The sequence below is a fragment of the Spodoptera frugiperda genome, chromosome 3 (assembly GCF_023101765.2).
Source record: "Spodoptera frugiperda isolate SF20-4 chromosome 3, AGI-APGP_CSIRO_Sfru_2.0, whole genome shotgun sequence".
Classification (NCBI taxonomy): Eukaryota; Metazoa; Arthropoda; class Insecta; order Lepidoptera; family Noctuidae; genus Spodoptera; species Spodoptera frugiperda.
Genome location: NC_064214.1, coordinates 12,088,488 through 12,104,868, shown reverse-complemented (window position 1 = coordinate 12,104,868; position 16,381 = coordinate 12,088,488). Strand labels below are relative to the sequence as shown.

The 16,381-nt window shown below is 37.3% G+C and overlaps 3 protein-coding genes across 20 annotated transcripts; 2 read left to right on the top strand and 1 right to left on the bottom strand.

Moving 5' to 3' along the window:
- Positions 1-745: 745 nt before the first annotated feature.
- LOC118274126 (DET1 homolog) lies at positions 746-3,194 on the bottom strand. Its single transcript, XM_035591506.2, has 5 exons — positions 2,662-3,194; positions 2,447-2,572; positions 2,110-2,333; positions 1,129-2,031; positions 746-998 (listed from the first exon to the last, which is right to left on the bottom strand). Exons 1-5 carry the CDS (start codon positions 2,980-2,982, stop codon positions 806-808), a joined length of 1,767 nt encoding a protein of 588 aa, XP_035447399.1. The 5' UTR covers positions 2,983-3,194; the 3' UTR covers positions 746-805.
- A 164-nt stretch (positions 3,195-3,358) lies between these two features.
- On the top strand, positions 3,359-5,110 carry LOC118274127 (cytochrome c oxidase assembly protein COX16 homolog, mitochondrial). Its single transcript, XM_035591507.2, has 2 exons — positions 3,359-3,598; positions 4,800-5,110. The coding sequence occupies exons 1-2, from the start codon at positions 3,453-3,455 to the stop codon at positions 4,978-4,980; spliced, it is 327 nt and encodes a 108-aa protein (XP_035447400.2). The 5' UTR covers positions 3,359-3,452; the 3' UTR covers positions 4,981-5,110.
- A 6,054-nt stretch (positions 5,111-11,164) lies between these two features.
- LOC118274107 (polyubiquitin-C) lies at positions 11,165-16,131 on the top strand. Of its 18 annotated transcripts, none has more exons than XM_050707674.1 (3): positions 11,165-11,331; positions 12,207-12,494; positions 12,951-16,131. In XM_050707674.1, exons 2-3 carry the CDS (start codon positions 12,212-12,214, stop codon positions 16,091-16,093), a joined length of 3,426 nt encoding a protein of 1,141 aa, XP_050563631.1. In that variant the 5' UTR covers positions 11,165-11,331; positions 12,207-12,211; the 3' UTR covers positions 16,094-16,131. The 18 variants fall into 18 exon arrangements, with proteins under 18 accessions (XP_050563631.1, XP_050563618.1, XP_050563654.1 ...); XM_050707661.1 differs by having other exon boundaries at positions 12,207-12,551; positions 12,780-16,131; XM_050707697.1 differs by having other exon boundaries at positions 12,207-12,715; positions 13,400-16,131.
- Positions 16,132-16,381: the final 250 nt, after the last annotated feature.

Here is a 16,381-nt window from a genome sequence, read left to right as displayed (position 1 = left end):
ATCCTTGCCAATTCTTTGATAAAAAAAAATATTGTTATTTTGAATTGTATTTCACATGAAAATATTTTAATTTTAAGTTACTGATTTCTATTAAGTAAGTACATTATTACAATATAAAATTTTATACTAACACAAATTCGTTTTATTATTTTAATATTCGATTTCCGATTCCCTCATTCCATTAATTTCACTACCAACTATACAGTATTTCAATATTATTACTAATACTTTAACAGGCGCGTGATGTATTTGGTAGCATGCTCGAGGATAAATCCAAACTTTGAGAAACACAATTTCTTTGAAATTTGGTATGCGGGGTAAGATCGGACAAATTTAACGAAAAAAAAAGAATCATCTGGAACATCTATATTTGTTGTATTAGGTAAATTTTTGTGATGTCATGTTAAAGTACAGGAAAGATAGGATACGTTCCTTTCATACACCTTGTGCTCCAAGCACTAGAAGTTATTTTAAATTGTTGTTCGAACTTACCCCAAGATGACCAAATCGTCATTACATAAAAAAAAAATGTGTCCTGGTTTTATAGGCTTGCAGAGCAAAAAGTATTGAGTATTTATAAATAAATGAAATTAAAAATTACACTATGTTTAATAATGATTCGTTTCCACTATTTTTCATTAATGTGCTGTGTACCAAAATGGAGAAAATTAAGTTTTTGCAACATCCTCGCAACTATTCGAAAATCCGTCCGATGTTACCCCAACGCACCCTATATACTACACAGTAGTATTAAATAATATTATTAATACATTTTACACTTATTATTACATAATTAGTCTAAGTTTTAACTAAACACCGCGTTTCTAATATGGAAATTCACAATATATTCAGAGTTCGTTCTCTGTACACTGATGGCGAATGGGTCGGTTGGATGGAATGTGAATGCGACAAGTCTCCGCGCACTAGCTGGCACTGACTGTCCTAAAACGCCTGCGTAAATCTTGAATTTTAGTAATCCCGAGTCACGTGCATAAAATCTGTAATGTGACGAAATATAATGATTAGATTTCAGCCATGATCCCACTGCAGTACTAAGGCTAAAAGATAATGAGCAACTGTTATAGAAGCAACATAAAACATAATATTCTTAGGGTTGTAATATCTTACCTTATGGGATATTCTCCATACGCTTTTGGCCTTTCCATAACGGAGACCCATTTGTCATCATAGCTGAATAGTCCTAGATCTAAATATGGAGATCCACTATAAGACTGTGCACTGATAGGCAGCTGCGCTAGAATTCTCTTTGTGGCTTCGGTTCGGCCTCCATAAATAGCTCTAACTATAGTTTGTTTAAATCTTTGTTGTGTAAGCCTTGCATAAAGATTATTAGATGGAGAACAAGTGAACTGTGAGTCGGCGCATAGCCTGGCATTTCTAAAGCAGTCACAGTAATTCTCAAAAAGCTGTAAAAGACCTTCTGATGTGTTCTCATATACTTCTAATATTTTGCTTTCACTTATTTGGTAAATGACGAAAAACGATGACTGACTGTTAGGTTCTGCCACACGCAATGTCACGACCTCTTCGCTGGCATACTTTATAAAAAGGTGATCCTCATCTAACAACTGCATCTTCCACATCCGAAGACTTTTGAACATGTCAAAATATTTGTAAAACTTCCTTAGTTCAAGGGGGTCTCTAGATTCATCACTGATTGTCTTAGCCCTTTTAAAAAGGAAAACTAGTAATCTGTGTTTTAGGCTATTAATGGTTTCTTCATGAAAGGGTCTTTCATTTGTTAATGGCACAAAAACAGAGTTCACTATAAATGGATCGTCATCATAGCAAAATCTGCCAATTTTCCTTATTTCTATGAGCATGCCTTCAACAATCTGGAACAAGTGTATTGTTTGATGCTGCACTGATAGAACTGCTAACACTTCCTTGTACAAATAAATCCCTTGATTGTGAGACAGGTAAATTTTGTCAATTCTGAAATGCTTTGTGTCACACAACTTGCCTTGATGCAAGTCAACAAGATGGAGGGAATAATCTTCTAGAGCTGATCTGAAACAAGACAGAAAATGAGTCAAATAAGTAACAAATCTTGGTTGATTATTGTATCATTACTTTTTAGCAAAATACCTAATAGTAGGAGTAACAGCTTCATTGTTGCTATGGATATGATAGAAATGTGGTCTAAGGTCATCAGGAATGTGTGCTGCTGATCCCACAATGACATATCTTCCGTCTTCAGTGAACAGACTGCACTCTCTGTTCAACTGCTGGTCCATTACGGGCATGTGGCCAACATTGCGCTCAGACCTCTGCACTTCTCTTTGCTGACACACATTTACTGTGAACTTCGGCTGAAAAGATATAGATAGTAATTTGAGACTCATTATATTGTTTGGTACCTAACATATCCACCATTTCATACATAAGTTAATTTACATCTGATTAGTTAATAAAAGATGTTTACCTTAAAAAACCTGTAAAAAATGTGAGTTCTAATTCTATGGTGTGCATCAGCATCAGCATTAAGTAAATCTGAAGGATATCCTGCAACTAGATCTCCGGCAGCAGAGGCACCTCTGTACTCATAAATCTGTAAAAATGTTTTGGAATCCATTTAAAAAACTTCATAGAAAAAGCATGTAGAATGAATAGCATGTTATTTTAAAATCATGTCTATACCTCTAGAGATGTTTGGTCAGCAGAAAATGCTATGAAATGCTTTCCATCTGGGCTAAATTTCCTCAGGAAACATGGTGGTTTTTCTACATTAACAATAGTCAAATTCGGAAACACGTTTTGATAAAACTCTCGAACGACATGAAAGTGAGAGCCAGGTTTTCGGGAACCGTAAATTTCTCTATCCATAAGCCGTATCACTAAATTTTGAGGCTTGATTTTACGTGGTACTATTCTCTCCGTACAGAAGAATTCATCTTCGTTGAGAGCACCGGGCGGAGGATCTTCGTAATACACTGGTTTGGCTTGACTGGTGGATGCCATGGTTAATATCGCTGTATCACTTAGCTACAAATTCCACCATTTTACACAATATGTACTAGTAAATAGAACAAAGATTTATAATCAAACTCGAAGCTGACGCCTGACGGGCTGACGCTAAACAACAAAATTTAGGAAAATGGCGATATCAGCTGTTTAGTGACAGTCGTAAGCATCGTCCTAAAACAAATAGGTATTTTTGTTTTTAGCTTTTATTGCGAATCTGTAATCATAATTCTCCATTAGTCTGTATGGATAAATAAATAACAAATATTTTATTAACTTAATTGACACAAACGTATGCATAAAATAGTTTTCTACAATATCTTCGACTACGTGCATTTCATTGTCAAAACAAAAAAAGCTACTGTTGAGTTGACATTTGACGGAAGACGGAACTGTCAATATAAGAATTTAAGGTTATGTTGTTATATCACGGTGTTTATCTTCTCTGAATTCCTAAAATTTTGGAAATGATGCAAGAATTAAATGCCCGACTAGGTTCTATGTACAATACCCTCTCGACCTTAAGCAAACGGAAATCATTTAAGTATGGTTTGCCCTTCATTTTATTTATGGTTGGAGGATCATTCGGTTTGCGAGAATGGACACAAATCAGGTGATTTTTACATTCTTTGAAAAACATACGTGTCCTTTTAACTCAATTATTGTATTATTGTAACTAATGTGATTAAATATTACCTCAGTTTGTTATATGTTTGTATAATGGCATTACAAAAGAGCCCCTTTACTATGGCATCGTACTATGTAAAGAAATTAATATTTTTACATTGCTTCCTTCTACTATCTTATCTGTAACTTTTGGTTAGTGTTTAAATATGAACACATGGTTTTAAATAATGTACAAATTGAGTACATAACATAATAACATACCTACAAATAATCATTGTTATTTATTAACAGTAAAATTGCTAGATCTTGCAAGAGAATCAAAACATGATTTTCAACCAATTCACTTGGAGCAATAATAGTGTAGGAATTAACTAAGTCATAAGTAATCAGAGTTAAGGTCATATCCTGAATGTTGATAAGCAATAATTATTTCCAAAATGCTGATGAAATCTTGTGTAAAGAATGCATTAGTCAATATAATTATGTTATTATAAGTTGATATGAGTATATGATAAGTTGATGATATTCATGATATTTATTACTGTTATCTGCAATAATTTCTCAATAGGATTGACAACTAATTTTTATTGTAATGTCTGTCTGGTTGATTATTTAAAAATATTGTATATTGTTATGTATTTTTTTAGTTTATTATGGAAAAAAATACTTTGCATGATGTATGGATTTGAAATCTTGCATGACATCACTTCTATGTACATTCTATACTTAGAAATGACATAGCCAGCTCCCATTACTAAACATTGATTCATTTCATCTAAGTATTGCAACTATATGCAACAACTTTAAAAAAAATGTGTCTAATATTTTGTCATTATCTATTGTATGGACTAAATAGATAGAACACTATATTGTTTGAGTACAAATTCTTAAGAATGGCAAGTGTAGAGATAATGTATTAATAATACCTACATATGTGGACTATTTGTCATCATTTCCTTAATAGCAGTAGGCAATACTCATTGTTTCCTTTAACAGTCATCACTTTACTTAAAATTTATTGTATGAAACATCCTTATGTTAATTTAAACAATGAACTATTTGTATGTAAAATCTAATCTCAATCTGATGTTTTTAAATTGAAGATTAACAAACACCCATCCTATTTATTATGCAAAAAGTATTATTGATAAAAAAAAGTAATAAAATTACTTATTATTTCCTTTCAGATACCAATTTTCTAAGGTAAAAGGTGTAAGTAGAGAGGAGGCAGCGAAAATGGGACTTAACAAAGAGAAGAATGTCACTTTAGAAGAAACATATGAAGAAATACAGAAACTTGACATAGACAACTGGGAAAACAAGAGAGGGCCTCGCCCTTGGGAAGCTGTTGAAGAAAAAAAGAAGTGATTAGGAGGCTAATTGATATAGCGCTTTATTCCTATAGTCGTAAACTACAAAGTTGTTTGTATTATTGGTGTAAATATTGTTAATTCTTAGTTTATTTAAATAATAATTACTGTTGAAGAGTACATGACTATGATGTTGTTTTATTTAATGACCATTGTTTATTTATTTTGATTATTGATTAATAACATAGTAATTAGTAACATAGTTAACTAACAAGTTAATCACTCAATGCTATAATTATGTGGACAAGACTTTAGAGATAACTAATTACATGATCATTAAAATACCATGAACTGACTGCTTCGTTGGTCGAGTGGATGCAAGTGCGGCCGAACAAGGGGCCTTGGGTTCGATTCTCCGATCGATTAAACTACTACTGGGCTTTTTTCGGTTTTTCGAAAATTTCTTAGTAGTAGCACGAAGTCTGGAATTGTGCACAGTATATGGCAATAGGCTCGCCCCCTAATTACACGGGGCTAATAGCACAGTGAAAAGTGGGTGTACATTGTATTACGTGCCGTAATGTGCACCTCGGCCTACCCTTTCGAGCATAAATGGCGTGACGTTGACGTAAAATACCATGAAGTATGTAACAATGTTATCATCTTAGTTACAAAACTCTATTCATAGATATTTAACATGAATACTATGGATAAATGGTTACTTTGTTTAACAAAAGTTTTAGAATAAAGCAGTAGAATCTATACAATTTTACCTTATTCTATTGTACCCACCTAGAACTAGATGGTATTTTAAAGAATAGACCATAATATCCTAAGATGTTGGTAAAGAAAAGACCAATTTTATTAGCATCCTATTTATTTAGGAGTTAAAATTTAAGAATCATTATGTTTTTTTTGCCCTTGGAGAACCTGGAAAAGATTGTATTGTAAACTTCAGTTGTTTAAAAAAAACATGCAGTTGTTTTTGCATCTAACGTTAACAAGAAAGATAGATGAAAAACATTTAAGAGAAATTTCATACATATAAAAAGTTGAATCACCTAGAATTCGTTTGAAAACAAATGCCCTCATTAAAGTCTCCGGGAAATCTTTTTACGCACGCAAAATATTTACTTGGCGCTTTACCAAAAACGAAGTGTTTTCAGCGATGCGAACTGTGAATATCATAGGTTTAATAGCCTTGCACTGCCATTGAATAAAGTGCGGTAGGTATTAATAGTTACTGAATACCTATTCCTAATAGTTCCGCGTAGTATAATGTATTTTAATGCAATGTACGCAGCGATGTACACGTGTAGCCTCGAAAACATCCGGGAAAATAGGAGCATTTAATAAAAAATATTTATCAATTTGAAATCTAAATTCGTAATAAGAAACAGTCGGATTGTCGGAAGCATACTGTTTGCCCAATAACGCTTGTTATAACAGTATCTAATTAACGTATGTCCTAGATATTTTTATAGAGCGTAAAAATAAGGAAATAATCAGAAATTCACGACAATACCTACTGTAATATTATGTATAACTGTACATAAGCCTACTTAGGTAGGTATATCACTTGAATTTCAGTTTAGTCCTGTTAGGTATAATTTGAATTGCCTACCTACACATTCAAGTCATTGTCATTTTTTTTTCTTTTGTTTTACGCCGGCTCCACACGTTGGCCCCAATATTGGCCCCAACGCTATTCATCCAACGTGTGGATCTAGAAAATGGCATTGGTCCCAACGTTAGGGCGAGCGTTGGTAGTTGGCCGGCTCGTGTCGGTTTCATCAAAGGAATCTGCGCCAACGCTCGCGATCTGTCCACACGTTGGCGCTTTGCTCAGTTCTGTTACAACACGCAGCGAGTGCATTACGTCGAGCGAGAATGGCTTTCTCATCCACAAAATCGTCACCGGCTTGGACAAATGAAAAAGTAATAGAATTTACAGAACTTTATCATGCACATCCAATAATATGGGACGCAACTCGAAAGGACCACAAAAATATAAATTTATTAGCTGATGCATGGCGCACCATTCAACAAAATATGGGAATGAATTTCTCAATCGAAGATTTAAAAAAAAAGCGAGAATCATTAATGAGCACATATCGCCTTTACAGAAAGAAAATTAGTGACTCTACTCGATCTGGATCATCAACAGATGATATTTTTAAACCAAATTGGTTTGCTTATGAGTTCATGGATAGCTTTCTTGCTCCGATTTATGATAAATCGAATACAATTACTATTAACACAGAGAGATTGTCTTTTTATTTTTTCTCAGTAACAAATATAAATGTGCACTCATCATTACTATAAACGCGCTCAGAGCAGTTTCGATTTCTGTATCGGACATCTTCACATTGGCGTTGACGGGATAGAACTAGTTTATTAGCCAACGTGTGTACGCCTCACCGAGTTTGCAGTCCAACGTTGGTACGAGCGTTGGGACCAACATGTGGAGCCGGCCTTATGCGCATGAGAGTTGCAGGCGGGCATCGAACCCGTGACACGTGACACGTTGGTCACCCAGCCACTGCACCAACCTTGATATTAGAGAAAAAATGGACTTTCGACTTCGAAATTAAACAGCACGAAGTCTGATAAAAAGCTACCTACCTAGTTTTTGTGTGGTATTAAGGTACCTGGTAAATGACAAAAATAAAGTATGACAACATTAGTCGTGGTATTTATTTTACTGCCTTTTTAAACCACGACTCGTGGTCTTTATTTTTAGTACATAAAGCGCAATAGAACTGCAAAATATTATTTTATTTCTTTCTGAGTACTTAACTACTAATTATGTAGGAAAGAAGCGAAAGAGATCTGTAAGATCGTAGCAATTGGCGTTCCATTGTCTCTGCCTACCCCCATGGGAGACAGGCGTGAGGTTAATTATATATGTATGTATATAAATACCCTTATGTATAAAATGAACAGGAAGGCACAATATGTTCATAAACGTTTTTGTATTTATAAAATCAGAGCTATTGTTCGATAATTTATTGTGATTTGTGAACAATAGAATAGGTATGTCCACAATACGTTTCTAGAGCGATGTGGAAGCGATAGAGGCCTGTCTGTTTACTGTTTACTTATCAGATAGAATGAAATATGCAAACATCACGTTTTTTTCACTTGTTTCGGTAGGTATTTGTGATAATGACCGGAATAACCTCGCGCCCGACCATCGACCGACTGACATGAAAATATTACTTTTCATTTTAGTCTAATCGGGTTTATTTGTCTACAAAGTGCGATGAAACAGTCTAATCTATACCTATCTCAATAGGAAATATGCCAATTTTACTGGTTTTACACCGAGCGAGACCGATGCCCGCTAAATGCTACTGAAAAAACTACGCACCAAAAATATTATTCTCTGGAAATCAATCTTGGCACTAATTTGTAACTGTTGGTGCTGCGAAACTGCGTAACCAGTCACGGGTTTGGTTCCCACGATCCAGACATTGTTATTTCACTATCTGTATGGATGTAAATATGCACCCTAATCGCAGGTAAAAAATGTAATAAAGGGTGACTCGGAGGGTCTTTGTGTCTAGAAAGTTCAGACCTTCAGATGAACTCGAAGCGAAAAATGCAATGACGCCCTCCCTCACCGAGGTTATTGACCTTTTAATCTCGTCTCGTCTGGTCGTCTGGAGTCTGTCAGACAAAGCACATTAGTTTATTGATAAAGATACGGACTGTAGATGCTTATGGGTAGACATAGATTTCAGATAGCCCTCTTTATCTCCACAACCTTAAACCCTACAATTTTATATCTTCCCATACCAATAAAGGAAGAAAGGACAAAAAAATTAAAAATGAGAGATTTAAAATGTTTTAGGTATTGCACAATAATTTCATTTCGTCACGTACCTATTCCCCTTAAAACGATGAGTCATACCATCGTGTGATTTTACATAATGTACAGCTATATACGTGTACCTAGACATAATTTATGCTTAGGTACAAACTGTTGTATACAGTATCTGATGCAATTCTACTTATAACTTAACAATAATATCTCTAAGTATTACTTACATAAGGTAGATAGACTAGATACTACATAAGTAAAGTACCTAGGCACTTATAAATGCCAACCAGCATTTAGCAAGCGTGGTGATTATTTCTCAAACCTTCTCCATGTGAGAAGAGGGCTTTGGTCAACAGTGGCTCATTTATAAGCTGTACATGTTGACTTACTTTTTTTTAGGTAAATCAATGATTCCAACTGCTATCTTAACCGTTAATGCGACTGTAAATATTCAGTTGACCTACTGAACTTAGACAGGATTTCCTGCAATTGTTTTCTTAGGTTCATCATTTTTATCGCTACAACTACAAGTATCGTGAGTGACCCGGTTGTGGCCACTTTAAGAATTTTGTCGACTTTGAGGCTGTCTTAACTTATAGTTTTCGTTATCATGAACATATTTCTTGTAAAAAGTCATTTAACATGTATTAATCTTGCCTAAGAAAACCCTTTTTTTAAAGAACGTCCAATAGAAAAATAATTGTATAAAAAAGAAAAAAAAAGGGAGTTTGTGCCATTTTTGGCCAGATTCGTGCCATTTCTGGCCACGGTCGTGTGCCAGTTCTGGCCATCAAAAAATACAATAAAAGTAATTAAAATTTATTAATTAAATTTGACATTTTAGAAACAATGGTTTTTATTTAATCTGGAAAATATGAAATATTATTACTTCACTTGAATTTAACTTACTAATAAAGAGATCAATATTTATATGACGTTGGTAAAAGCTGTAAAGTAAACTGACCTCCCTTTGTGTGAAGGCAATTTATAGCATCTCTGAAAATGAAAAATATGTATTTTTTGATATGTAAAGCCAAGGAAAAATAATAAATAAATTACGATAAATGACTAGAAGTTTCTGCGTTTATGTACAAAAATTTTGGCCAGCCGTGTGGCCAAAGATGGAGAAATTCATAATTTTGTCTCCATTAGTGGCCACCTTCTAATAATCCCACTTCAGAAACATATGGCGACAAAATAACTTTAGTTCCACTAAGATAATATATTCTTCATGTAGTATTAACATAAACATCCAAACAATAAGCAAAGATTAAAAAAATAAAAACCAAATCCTCACCCGCTCGCCTTAGCCTTTTTGTTAAGATCTTAACAATTTCACCCTCAACTAAAAAGAATGACTTGTTGCATCGAAGTGAAGTTTGACACATCAAAGCTGCCAACGGTATCAGTGTCTCCAATATTCAATATTTTAAATACTGTACATCACAGAGTAATTTATTTGTCCATGCCTTAGTTATAAATATTTGAAGGCCCAAGTGGCCACAAAGGGGTCGATGGCCACAACCGGGTCACTTGCCCTATTAGGTAGCTTATACCCGTGACCCTAAAAATATCTGGTTACCTAGTAAGTTCGTATAAGTACTTCCTCTGCGAACCTTAGAATAGTTTATCTAAAATTAAACAAGTTTTTATTTATAAAAGGGTTCAGAACTTCAGACGAAAATAACCACGTTCAAATAAAATGTGTTAATGCCCTTTATTTAATGAATGACCGGTTACCAAAAGAAAATACACTTTTCGCTAACGTAAAAATAAACTAAGTTATGATACCTATTTAATTATTGTATGTGGGATTAAATGCTGGTAGGTATCCATAGGTGCCTAAATCAATTAATAATACCTATACCGAGGTATTAATATTTTATGTGGATAACAACTATAAGTACCTAAGTATAGGTATGTTTTCTAAATAATTTCTATGGCCGTGTGCCTTTCTTTAATTTAATTACTTATGTGATTATGATAACATATCTACAGACGGCCTAATGAACTAACCACAGTTAGGTAATAAGTTCTTAATTAGGTTTACAATTTATGAAGTTGGTAGGCTAGCTATCGAATTTAATTTTGTTTTATTAAGGCACCTAGTTCCCTATAAAAACACAGGTACATTTATTCTGAGTAAATAACAGAAAGCAACGGCATTGTTTTGCGTCGAAACTCTGTTTTTATTATTGATCGCCATGATACGCAGAACACAGTAAACGGCTTTGTTTTGTTAGGGCTTCCACCAGTTCCAGACCAAACAGTTTACGTCACAAAGGAAAAGAAGCAACGCATGCGTTCTAGAACATACTTGTTATCTCTATCTTTCACGGGTGCCAAAGAGAGACAAAAATAGCTTCGGTTAACTTCGGTAATATGTTCGGTGCGCTTCGTAGCATTGATTTTCCCCGAGACCGTGTCTATAAAAAGGGTACATCGGTGCTCGCAGCAGCGCATTTGAAAACGAGAATTGAAAAAGGAATTCACAAGCGTGTGACTTTTTAGAGTTGTTCGTCAGAGATAACAATTTTATTGAAATTTTGTGTTTTATCAGACTAAATTCTAGTGATTAAATTGGTAAGTGTTATTTTTTTATTTATTAAATATTTAGTGTTTTAGTTTTTATTTACACATCGGTGATGAAAAGTGAATACATATTGTAGTGAACTACGCAGTTTTTATTATTGATCGTACGCCATCTTGATTTCAACAGTGATCCGATTTTACATTCGTTGCTTTGAAAGTAAATTTCGTGTGAAGTTCTCTTTATAAATTCAAGCATGTATTCTGTATAAATCACATCCAACAATAAAAATAATGCTCAATTTCTAAAGTTATTGTTGATAATGACAAAATAAATCATAATATTCAGTGCAGTGCCTACTTCGTCATAGTCGTTTTCTATTGAACAAAATAAATTAAAATTAATATAACTAATACATATTGTTCTCATCAATTTAAACAGGGTAAGATAATTCAAATATGGCATTGTGGCCTACTTTATGGTGATTTCACTGTTCTATGAATAATTTAAACTTAATTTTCTGCAATAAAAGATGGTCATTACGAGATAGTCAAGCCAGCGTAGTAGGTCGCCCTCATTTTCTCATTTTATTTTATCCGTGACCTACTTATTAACGTTAGTCTTGTAGCAATCGTTTCCTGCAGCGTGTTATTTTTTTTTTATTTCTTTAAGAACCTTAGCTGTATTGTTGTTTTGGTTGGTTCTTATTTTATACCTTACCTGTTTATGAGTATAATAAGTTACTGTGTACTTATGTGGTATATTGCACAGTGAAGTGAAACTACACAGGGCTGTTAAACCAATTGTCTAGGTGTTGTCATTGTTATTAGTCATACTTGTACCGAAAGATATTAGTGACTCACAAATTGTTTACCTAGTACATTGTGAAATAATGTTGATTTTAACCAGCAATTTTCTTCTATTACAGACAACATGCAGATCTTTGTGAAGACTTTGACGGGGAAAACCATAACACTCGAGGTTGAACCTTCGGACACAATTGAAAATGTGAAAGCTAAGATTCAGGACAAGGAGGGTATCCCCCCAGACCAACAGCGATTGATCTTCGCCGGCAAGCAGCTGGAAGACGGCCGCACTCTCTCCGACTACAACATTCAGAAGGAGTCCACCCTTCACTTGGTCCTTCGTCTGCGTGGTGGTATGCAAATCTTTGTCAAGACCCTGACTGGTAAGACTATCACTCTTGAGGTCGAACCTTCAGACACAATCGAAAATGTCAAAGCCAAAATTCAGGACAAAGAGGGAATCCCACCTGACCAGCAACGACTGATCTTCGCCGGTAAGCAGCTGGAAGATGGCCGCACTCTCTCCGACTACAACATTCAGAAGGAGTCTACCCTCCACTTAGTCCTGCGTCTGCGTGGTGGTATGCAAATCTTTGTCAAAACCTTGACTGGTAAAACTATCACACTGGAAGTTGAGCCCTCTGACACAATTGAAAACGTCAAAGCTAAAATCCAAGACAAAGAGGGAATCCCACCTGACCAGCAACGACTGATCTTCGCCGGTAAGCAGCTGGAAGATGGCCGCACTCTCTCCGACTACAACATTCAGAAGGAGTCGACCCTTCACTTGGTATTGCGTCTGCGTGGTGGTATGCAAATCTTTGTCAAGACCCTGACCGGTAAGACCATCACACTCGAGGTCGAACCTTCAGACACAATTGAAAATGTCAAAGCCAAAATTCAGGACAAAGAGGGAATCCCACCTGACCAGCAACGACTGATCTTCGCCGGTAAGCAGCTGGAAGATGGCCGTACCCTTTCTGATTACAACATTCAGAAGGAGTCGACCCTTCACTTGGTATTGCGTCTGCGTGGTGGTATGCAAATCTTTGTCAAGACCCTGACCGGTAAGACCATCACACTCGAGGTCGAACCTTCAGACACAATCGAAAATGTCAAAGCCAAAATTCAGGACAAAGAGGGAATCCCACCTGACCAGCAACGACTGATCTTCGCCGGTAAGCAGCTGGAAGATGGCCGCACTCTCTCCGACTACAACATTCAGAAGGAGTCGACCCTTCACTTGGTATTGCGTCTGCGTGGTGGTATGCAAATCTTTGTCAAAACCCTCACGGGTAAGACCATCACACTCGAGGTTGAGCCCTCTGACACCATTGAAAATGTGAAAGCCAAAATTCAGGACAAAGAGGGAATCCCACCTGACCAGCAACGACTGATCTTCGCCGGTAAGCAGCTGGAAGATGGCCGCACTCTCTCTGACTACAACATTCAGAAGGAGTCGACCCTTCACTTGGTATTGCGTCTGCGTGGTGGTATGCAAATCTTTGTCAAGACCCTGACCGGTAAGACCATCACACTCGAGGTCGAACCTTCAGACACAATTGAAAATGTCAAAGCCAAAATTCAGGACAAAGAGGGAATCCCACCTGACCAGCAACGACTGATCTTCGCCGGTAAGCAGCTGGAAGATGGCCGCACTCTCTCCGACTACAACATTCAGAAGGAGTCTACCCTCCACTTAGTCCTGCGTCTGCGTGGTGGTATGCAAATCTTTGTCAAAACCCTCACGGGTAAGACCATCACACTCGAGGTTGAGCCCTCTGACACCATTGAAAATGTGAAAGCCAAAATTCAGGACAAAGAGGGAATCCCACCTGACCAGCAACGACTGATCTTCGCCGGTAAGCAGCTGGAAGATGGCCGTACCCTTTCTGATTACAACATTCAGAAGGAGTCGACCCTTCACTTGGTATTGCGTCTGCGTGGTGGTATGCAAATCTTTGTCAAGACCCTGACCGGTAAGACCATCACACTCGAGGTCGAACCTTCAGACACAATCGAAAATGTCAAAGCCAAAATTCAGGACAAAGAGGGAATCCCACCTGACCAGCAACGACTGATCTTCGCCGGTAAGCAGCTGGAAGATGGCCGCACACTCTCCGACTACAACATTCAGAAGGAGTCTACCCTCCACTTAGTCCTGCGTCTGCGTGGTGGTATGCAAATCTTTGTCAAAACCTTGACTGGTAAAACTATCACACTGGAAGTTGAGCCCTCTGACACAATTGAAAACGTCAAAGCTAAAATCCAAGACAAAGAGGGAATCCCACCTGACCAGCAACGACTGATCTTCGCCGGTAAGCAGCTGGAAGATGGCCGCACACTCTCCGACTACAACATTCAGAAGGAGTCCACTCTTCACTTGGTATTGCGTCTGCGTGGTGGTATGCAAATCTTTGTCAAGACCCTGACCGGTAAGACCATCACACTCGAGGTCGAACCTTCAGACACAATTGAAAATGTCAAAGCCAAAATTCAGGACAAAGAGGGAATCCCACCTGACCAGCAACGACTGATCTTCGCCGGTAAGCAGCTGGAAGATGGCCGCACTCTCTCCGACTACAACATTCAGAAGGAGTCGACCCTTCACTTGGTATTGCGTCTGCGTGGTGGTATGCAAATCTTTGTCAAGACCCTGACCGGTAAGACCATCACACTCGAGGTTGAGCCCTCTGACACAATTGAAAACGTCAAAGCTAAAATCCAAGACAAAGAGGGAATCCCACCTGACCAGCAACGACTGATCTTCGCCGGTAAGCAGCTGGAAGATGGCCGCACTCTCTCCGACTACAACATTCAGAAGGAGTCTACCCTCCACTTAGTCCTGCGTCTGCGTGGTGGTATGCAAATCTTTGTCAAAACCTTGACTGGTAAAACTATCACACTGGAAGTTGAGCCCTCCGACACAATTGAAAACGTCAAAGCTAAAATCCAAGACAAAGAGGGAATCCCACCTGACCAGCAACGACTGATCTTCGCCGGTAAGCAGCTGGAAGATGGCCGCACTCTCTCCGACTACAACATTCAGAAGGAGTCGACCCTTCACTTGGTATTGCGTCTGCGTGGTGGTATGCAAATCTTTGTCAAGACCCTCACGGGTAAGACCATCACACTCGAGGTTGAGCCTTCAGACACAATCGAAAATGTCAAAGCCAAAATTCAGGACAAAGAGGGAATCCCACCTGACCAGCAACGACTGATCTTCGCCGGTAAGCAGCTGGAAGATGGCCGCACTCTCTCCGACTACAACATTCAGAAGGAGTCGACCCTTCACTTGGTATTGCGTCTGCGTGGTGGTATGCAAATCTTTGTCAAAACCTTGACTGGTAAAACTATCACACTGGAAGTTGAGCCCTCTGACACAATTGAAAACGTCAAAGCTAAAATCCAAGACAAAGAGGGAATCCCACCTGACCAGCAACGACTGATCTTCGCCGGTAAGCAGCTGGAAGATGGCCGCACTCTCTCCGACTACAACATTCAGAAGGAGTCGACCCTTCACTTGGTATTGCGTCTGCGTGGTGGTATGCAAATCTTTGTCAAGACCCTGACCGGTAAGACCATCACACTCGAGGTCGAACCTTCAGACACAATTGAAAATGTCAAAGCCAAAATTCAGGACAAAGAGGGAATCCCACCTGACCAGCAACGACTGATCTTCGCCGGTAAGCAGCTGGAAGATGGCCGCACACTCTCCGACTACAACATTCAGAAGGAATCTACACTGCATTTAGTTCTTCGTCTAAGAGGCGGTATGCAAATCTTTGTCAAAACCTTGACTGGAAAAACAATAACTTTAGAAGTTGAGCCATCAGACACCATCGAAAATGTAAAAGCAAAAATTCAAGACAAAGAGGGAATTCCACCTGACCAACAAAGATTGATCTTCGCAGGCAAGCAACTGGAAGATGGCCGCACACTTTCCGACTATAATATTCAAAAAGAATCTACACTGCATTTAGTTTTAAGGTTAAGAGGTGGAATGTAAAAAAAATGTTCTTCTGAAATAAATTTCTTCTGAATGAATTTTCTTTGTTTTTATTAAACGACTTCTAGGAGGTTCTCAGTTTGACCTGTATGTTTTTGCGCGAATATCTCGCGTTTGGCTTAACTAATTTTGATGCGGTTTTAAGCATATTCTTTTTTAGACTTAGGAAAAGGTTTTAGGGATACTATCTGATTTAAAAAAAATAAAGGTGGTAGATAATTTGAAGGCAAAGTAAAGTAAAAGTTTATTATTATTAGAAGCCTTTATTATTTTTTTATTTTGTCTTGG

Coding starts and splice junctions, on each gene's coding strand:
- LOC118274126 (XM_035591506.2), bottom strand. CDS start 2,982: ATGGCATCCACCAGTCAAGCCAAACCAGTGTATTACGAAGATCCTCCG. Junction 2,573..2,661: donor CTGACCAAACATCTCTAGAG/GTATAGACATGA, acceptor ACATTTTTACAG/ATTTATGAGTACAGAGGTGC. Junction 2,334..2,446: donor TTTTTTACAGGTTTTTTAAG/GTAAACATCTTT, acceptor ATATCTTTTCAG/CCGAAGTTCACAGTAAATGT.
- LOC118274127 (XM_035591507.2), top strand. CDS start 3,453: ATGATGCAAGAATTAAATGCCCGACTAGGTTCTATGTACAATACCCTC. Junction 3,599..4,799: donor CGAGAATGGACACAAATCAG/GTGATTTTTACA, acceptor ATTTCCTTTCAG/ATACCAATTTTCTAAGGTAA.
- LOC118274107 (XM_035591481.2), top strand. CDS start 12,212: ATGCAGATCTTTGTGAAGACTTTGACGGGGAAAACCATAACACTCGAG.